Raw genomic sequence first — 8,175 nt, forward strand, 5'->3', positions numbered from 1 at the left:
ATGACCGAGGACAATTACTCTTTGACAACCGAGTTTATGCTCATAGGATTTATGGACAAACCAGGTCTGAAGATCCTTCTGTTTGTGGTATTCTTTGCCATTTATCTGATCACCATGGTGGGGAATCTTGGTTTGGTGGCATTGATTTTCATGGAGCGCCGTCTCCACACACCCATGTACATCTTTCTGGGCAACCTGGCTCTGATGGATTCCTGCTGTTCCTGTGCCATCACCCCCAAAACGTTAGAGAACTTCTTTTCTGAGGACAGAGTGATTTCCCTCTATGAATGCATGGCACAATTTTATTTTTTCTGCTTTGCTGAAACTGCGGACTGCTTTCTCCTGGCAGCAATGGCCTGTGATCGCTATGTGGCAATATGCCGTCCACTGCAGTACCACACCATGATGTCGAAGAAACTCTGCATTCAGATGATCACAGGGTCCTACTTAGCTGGCAACCTGCATTCCATTATTCATGTAGTATTTCTGTTAAGGTTAACCTTTTGTGGATCTCATCAAATCAATCACTTTTTTTGTGATGTTCTTCCATTATTCAGACTCTCCTGTGTAAACCCTTATATCAATGAACTGATGCTACTTATCTTTTCAGGGTCAATTCAAATCTTTACTATTTCCATAGTCCTAATGTCTTATCTTTGCATCCTTTTCACAGTTTTAAAAATGAAGTCCAAAGAGGGAAGAGGCAAAGCTTTATCTACTTGTGCATCTCACTTTCTCTCTGTCTCAATATTCTACGGTTCTCTTCTCTTCATGTACATTCGACCAAGTTCAGTTAAAGAAGGGTATAAAGATATACATGTTGCTATTTTTTATACTTTAGTAATTCCTTTATTAAACCCTTTTATCTATAGTCTAAGAAATAAGGAAGTACTAAATGTTGTGAAAAGAATTATGAAGAACAGAAAACCTCATAGCATTCTGAAACAAATATTTCCTGTGAGAAATTAATTTTTATTAGGTAAACTTTTTCCAAAGTCTAGGATACTGGGAAAATGGAAAATGGCCACATTGTATAGGAAATATTAAATTACTCAATTCTGATGATTTTTAAGTCAAATAATATATAAATGGTTAAATAAGTTCATGAAGGAAGGATTCTGCTTGTCGTGGATTGCATTGTATCTCCCAAAAATATCTGTCAACTTAGCTGGGCCATGATTCTCAGTATTGTGTGATCGTCCAACATTTTATGTGATTTTCCTATATGCTGTAAATTCTATCACTATGATGTAATACAATGGATTAGCAGCAATTATATTGATGAGGTCTACAAGATTAGATGGTGTCTTAAGCCAATCTCTTTTGAGATGTAAAAGAGAGAAGTGGCAGAGAGACAGGGTTCCTCATGCCACCAAGAAAGCAGTGCCAGGAGCAGAGGGTGTCCTTTGGACCTGAGGTTCCTTTGATGAGGTGCTCTCAGACTAAGAGAAGACCGATGACAAGGACCTTCCTCCAGAGCCGATAGAGAGAGAAAGCTTTTCCCTGGTCCCGGTGCCCAGAGTTCGGTCTTCTAGCTTACTGAATTGTGAGAGAGAATAAACTTCTCTTTGTTAAAGCCATCCACTTGTGGTATTTCTGTTATAGCAGCACTAGATGACTAAGACACTGCTAAAATCTGTTACAAAATCTAAATTACTAGGCTCTCTTAGGAGTGAATTAAGGTCCTATGGTCACAAATTGTGTCAAAGTGAAATCAGCTACAATTTTCAACATACCCAACAAATCCTAGGCACAAAAGTCAATATATAAATGTAGCCTCCATTTAGCATTGTTGGCAAATTTATGGACTCTCTTAAGTGTAGTCATACAAACTACATGCATTTTGGGTTCTCATATATTAATGACTTAAGCCACACCATCTCTCAGAATGAATTCGACTCTCAAATTTCTTTGAGCTGTTCAAGAATTTATGTTTGAATATGAATTTATACAGAATATATATTCTCAAATCAAAAACGTCTTTGTCTTTAGTGCTAGTCATTTTTCCTGTGAGGCTCTCTGAATGTTTGTATAATAGTAATTTATCAATCTTTAGTTGAAAATTTGCTATTTATACTGAAGGTCCTATGGCTTTGAATGTTTTCACATAGATTTGTAGTTATCCATGATGCATGACAGTACAATTCCTGAATATATCAATTAATTCAAGAGTTTTCCCCCAAGATAGTATTACTTGTCTTGCTTGTTATTAGGAATATCACTAACTTACACCAATTCCTATGCAAATTATTTTTATGGGTTTGAACAGAAAGCTGGAGACAATTTTCAGCAAAATTGAGGCAGAAAGTAGTGAAAAACCTTAGAAGCTAAACAACAACAGCAAAAAATTTAGTGATCACTTAAATGTGTAAATATGAAAGAAAAAACGGCTTAATAAGAATCCACCCTCTGCTAGACACAAACTATACCTTTCAGATATGTTAGCTTCCAATTAGGTAGGCATTATTTTTCATGCTTTTCCAGTGTAAAATAACTCATACATTGAAATATGAAGTTGTTTGCCCAAGTTCTTGTAGGCATCAAATGGAGTTAGGATTTAAATCAGTGATGCCTCTTCCCCATGGTGTTTTACAGCTTCTTTCACAGAAACTTAAGTCATAGTTAATCTCCACATGCTTAAAATCTAATAAGGAAAATGAACATACACATGGGCGGTGGGGTAAGCAACGTAGATCATACACAAGCAATTTTAGGTTGTGTTGGGTATATAGCATGTGCTTGGGAGTGAAGAATATGGAGATCAGTGTAGCCTGGGGTATTTAGTCATTAAGTAGTGTCAGAAATAACAGATGTATAAAGAGTAGAATAAAAATTGATACGAGGTAAAAACAGGAATAAAAGCACAAGTAGAAGCAATGTTTATGGAAACGAGGGTGACAATGGCAGTACTGAATGAGGGAGGTGAAGAATGGGTGTTGAAAACTGGCAGAGCTATTGGTGAAAGCTGTTGGCGAGTGTGGAAAATAAGGATGGAAGCAGTTCCATTTACTGAGAATTTTAAATGTTATATAGGGAATCTGAATCTGTCCTAGAGACATCAAACATTGATGTCTTCCTGTTAGCAAAGTGGAGTTTCCCCTTGGTGTCTGCAGGGGATTGGTTCCAGTACCCCCCCATGGATACCAAAATCCTGGGATGTTGAAATCCCTTATATAAAATGGCGTAGTATTTGCATATAACCTACACACATCCTCCTGAATTCTTTAAATCATCTCGAGATTACTTATCATACCCACAACAATGTAAATGCTACTTAATAGCTGTTAATGCTTAAACTTAGTAATGCTTTTCCAGTCTTTGAAAGCACTTTATCACAAACCAGAGAGACTATTTTTGACATTGTAGAGACAGTACTTCCACTAACTCTTGCACAAATTTCAGCTTCTTTCTGATTTATTGTGTGAATGCTCAATTCTTTCTTAACAACCATATGGCCCACCGCAGCAAGTGACATGCCACTTTTGAAAAGATATAAGATTTTTCTGGACACCGTTTAAACTCATTACAGAAGTCACTCCTGAAGTTCACCCTTTGCCAAAAATTAGACAGGTCTATGAAACAAACAATAACATACATAGTTCACCATGTATATGAGACTAGGCGCACCAGCCCAAAAGCAAATCAAGACGGTAGGAAGGGACAAGAAAGCTTGACAAATTGAAATGGGGAAACTGAAGAAGAGAAGGGGAAAGTATTGACACATCGTGGGTTTGGCAACTAATGTCTCAAAGCAATAAGTGTATTGATTGTTTAATGAGAAACTAATTTGCACTGTAAACTTTCCTCTAAAACATAAAAAAAAAAATCAGAGAAGAAAAAAAAAAGAATTTTTATAGGAAGATTTAAGAATAGGTGGTTACTGGATCATGTTAAGCCAAACAAGTTATTCTCAGGGTGCTTTGCTGGGTGGGATCTTCCATTTTTCTCTAAAGAACCTATTCATTTAATTAATATTTTTTCCAGTTACTCTTTCACTTACCTTGTGAATCTTACCAACCTAGTTTTTCCTTGTTTGTGAATGATTTAAGAATTCTGCCCTGTCTTTAAACCCTAAACCAAAAATATTCCCTGGAGTCTTCTTAATACCAAACAATAGTTTATCTTAACTAGTAAAAAATGTCCACCTTGAGCATTATGCTCTTTTAAGAACTACCTATATGGTATCAAATTGACAACAGAAACACAAAAGATTAGATAGGAAACTTAAGGGGCAGTGAGTTTATGTTAATGGGGGAGAAACAACTCAGAAAAGGAGGGCGAGCATGGTTGCACAACTTGAAGAATGTAATCAATGTCACATAATTGTGCATGTGGAAACTGTTGAGTTGGTGTATGTTCTGTCTGCTGGAGAGAGACTAAAGATCTGTGAAATGGTGGGAGTCTACAGCAGGGTATGCCTACACATCGTCTCATTTGCGTGGATTCAGTGTAGTGCTCAGCACATGGTAAATTCAAATTTTACTTTTTGGAACTTTCTTCATTTTCAATATTTTTGATTCATAGTAGGTTGAATTCACAAATGAGGAACCCACGGTTATGGAGGGCCAACTGTTAATATGATTTTATTTTTTCCAAAAACTGATTTGGCACTTGACTGGAAAGAAAGGCTAGAAGGAATGCAACTAACTGCAATAATTCAAATGTTAGGTGGTAAGAGCTGAAATTGGGAAGACTCAGTAAATAAAGGAGAAGCTCATGAAGCTTTTTTTGACCGACTAAATGTTTGATTTAAACTCAGTTTTTTTATGAATTAAACTGGTCCTTTTCTTTTTTTTTTTTTCCAACATGCCTTTCTAGGACTTCCTATTTGCCCAACTGCTCTCAGCATGGTTACTGTTCACAGGGACCTGCTATCTGGCTCCATAATTGCTACTAGCCAAGGAAACTGAAGGAGTGTTTCACTCTGGATTTAAGCTACAGCATAAAAGAAGTGCACTCTAAGGGAGGGAATATTGCCACAGGTGCCTTTTGGGGAAAGTGGGCCAAGAAATCATTGTTAATGAAAAGAATGTAATTAAAATTGTTTTGAAAGGGACATGGATCTAGCCTTATCTAAAGTTTTCCGGACAATTAAAAGGGTTTTGTTTTAACCACCTGTTTCTGAGAAATAATGTACTAGTACTGAATGGTTATCACAACTCCCTGAGATATCTGTTTAGAGGTATTTAACATCAACCACTGATGTTTTTATGATCCCTCCTGAAGAATATGTGACAATGATTGACAATCTCTTTAATTAGCCACTGAAATCAATCACTGTAAGCCTCTGTATACAATTATTCAATAGAAGCCTATTTCCCACCTGCTAACCCTTCTTGTTATTTCAACCAAAAACTAACCAATCACATGATTTTAATATAATTTCTTTGTTCCTTGGACTATATCTATTCCTGTTAGAAGCTCCTTTGCTGAAATCATCAGTTTTTGGCTTATGTGAACTGGTGTCTCTCTGCATTCAAATGTATCTTCTTTTGTTTTTTGTTTTTTAAATTTTTACTGAATAAAACCTCTTAACTTTCAAAGACTGAGTGGTTTTGTTCTCCACAACTCTAACAAAAGATAGAGGTGCATAGACATAAACAACAGTTTAAAAAAGAATAAATAGCAAATTGTAATTGTTGGATGATAAAATGAAAACCCATTACCCTCTTGTGAGTATCAACCATGTCATACCTGATTTTATATCACCAGGACTTCTTACACTGAGAGACATATAAGGGCATTCAATAAACATTCCCTGACTACATGGTGTGATCTTTTAATATTTTTTATTACTGGTGAACTTTTTTTTTTTTATTGTACTTTAGATGAAGGTTTACAGAGCAAATTAATTTCTCATTAAACAATTAATACACATATTATTTTGTGACATTGATTGCCAACCCCATGACATGTCAACATTCTCCCCTTCTTGACCTTTGTTTTCCCATTACCGATTTCCCTGTCCTCTCCTGCCTTCTTGTTTCTTCCCCTGAGCTGGTGTGCCCATTTAGTCTCACTTTGTTTTATGGGACCTTCTAATCTTTGGCTGAAAGGTAAATCCCAGGAATGGCTTCAGTACTGAGTTAAAAGGGTGTCCAGGGGCCATACTCTCAGGGTTTCTCCAGTCTTTTTCAAACCAGTAAGTCTGGTCTTTTTTTGTGAGTTAGAATTTTGTTTTACATTTTTCTTGAGCTTTGTCCAGGACCATCTATTCTGATCCTTGTCAGAGCAATCAGTGGTGGTAGCTGGGCACTATCTAGTTGTACTGCACTCAGTCTGGTGGAGGCTGTGATAGTTGTGGTTCATTAGTCCTTTGGACTAATCTTTCTCTTGTGTCTTTGGTTTTCTTCATTCTCTATTGCTCCAGATGGGGTGGGACCATTGGACTATCTCAGATGGCCACTCACAAGCTCCTAAGACCCCAGGTGCTTCTGACCAAAGGAGGACGTAGAACATTTTCTTTATAAATTGTGTTATGCTAGTTGAGCTATATGTCCCCCAAGACCATGATCTCCAGCCCTCAGCCCTGTAATTCAGTTCCTCAGGGAGTTTGGATGTGTCTGTGAAGTTTTCATGACATTGTTTGGTCCAGTTGTGCTGTCTGTCCCAGAATTTTGTACTATCTTACACTTCACCAAAGTTACCACTTGTCTATTGCTTAGTTAGTGCTTTTCCCTGAATTTAAATAGTTTTCATACATTTATTTACCATTTACCTTTCTTCTGAAAATCACCTCGTTGTGTCCTTTGCCTGTTTCATAGAGCATTTCATAGAGCATTTTTCTTGTTATTTATATATACATTTAACATAAAAATGCTATTGGAATTTTATCTGTAGTTGTAATATATATATATATTTTTTTGGTAAACGATTTGCATGCCTTCCAGATTTGCTTATGATGTTTTGTGATGTACAGATATTTTCATTTTAAGGTTCTCAAATCTATTGATTTATTACTTTATAATTTTTTGTATTTTTTTGCTGCTTAAAACTCACCAATCTGAAATCTTATGATCATTGATATTTTAAAATACTTCTTTTTTTACATTTAATTCTTAAATTAGTCTGGAATATATTTTTCATGAATGATCTAAGATAGCTCTCTAAATTTATTTAGATTTTTTTAATTAGGTGAGAATTTAATATAATTCCATCAAAATATTAGAATAAACACTCTAAGAATTTAGTGACAAAGCTCTAAAATTTGTTCCAAAGCTATATCAAGAAAATATAGGAAGTGACTGTTACAAAATATCTGTTTTAAAATGTATGATAAATCTACAATAATTTAACCAACTTCATATAAGTTCAACAATCAATAAATATATCATTGAAAATGATAGATTGACTAGGAGCCAACTGAACTATATAAGAATAACATCACAAATAATTTAGGACAAAATAAGAGTTTTTTTTTAGTCTGGTCCTAGGGCACTTAACTATTTTAACCTTTTATTATGTTATTATGTTGTATTGTTTATTTAAATTTTTACTGTGGAAAATGCCATAGATAATATTAGTCTTCATGTACCTACTATCAAGTTTTAATATATTTTTCATATACTTTTTTAAGTTAACATGTAATAGGTTTATTATTATTTTTTGAATGAATGAGTAAATATATATATTTTTAATTTGTCAGCTTTAATTTCTAACATAGTAAATAATATATGCAATTTTTAAATATTCACTTCTCTGGGATACTATATGAAAATAATGTGCATAAATTAATGTATAAAATATAGTATAAAAAACATTTGGTTAGTGAAAAAATATATATACAGGAAAATGGGTTTTAAGCACAGTTTAAAGATCGTCAATATAAAAACTGACGTTGAAATATTTGAGAACGTGAAATCTAGGGTACCCTGTATTTGTTCATTCTTTTTGTATAAATTCACAAACATGAATTTTTCACTGCAAGCATTTCCTTGGAATTATCAAAATATTCTTGGAAATCTGGAGCTTCCTTGCTTGAGGTCATATAAGACAACACTTTGGGAAAAAATGTTCCCTAGAAGTATGTGTGCCTGTATTTCAGAGAAAGGAGGGGAAGCTTGAGGGAGTAGCTCTACTCCCTATTGTCCAGGGGAAATTCAAAGGGACAATTAGACACACTCTAAATTCGAATCTTACCTCTCCATAATTTCTGTCTCAACAGAGAAAGTAGAG

At 35.0% G+C, this 8,175-nt stretch overlaps 1 protein-coding gene across 1 annotated transcript; it reads left to right on the forward strand.

Moving 5' to 3' along the window:
• LOC126061365 (olfactory receptor 5K3-like) lies at nucleotides 1-969 on the forward strand. Its single transcript, XM_049857870.1, has one exon. It carries the CDS (start codon nucleotides 1-3, stop codon nucleotides 967-969), a length of 969 nt encoding a protein of 322 aa, XP_049713827.1.
• Nucleotides 970-8,175: the final 7,206 nt, after the last annotated feature.

Source organism: Elephas maximus, chromosome 18 (genome assembly GCF_024166365.1).
Source record: "Elephas maximus indicus isolate mEleMax1 chromosome 18, mEleMax1 primary haplotype, whole genome shotgun sequence".
Lineage (NCBI taxonomy): Eukaryota > Metazoa > Chordata > Mammalia > Proboscidea > Elephantidae > Elephas > Elephas maximus.

Excerpts from the sequence above, each read along its gene's own strand:
- LOC126061365 (XM_049857870.1), top strand. The coding sequence starts at position 1 with ATGACCGAGGACAATTACTCTTTGACAACCGAGTTTATGCTCATAGGA.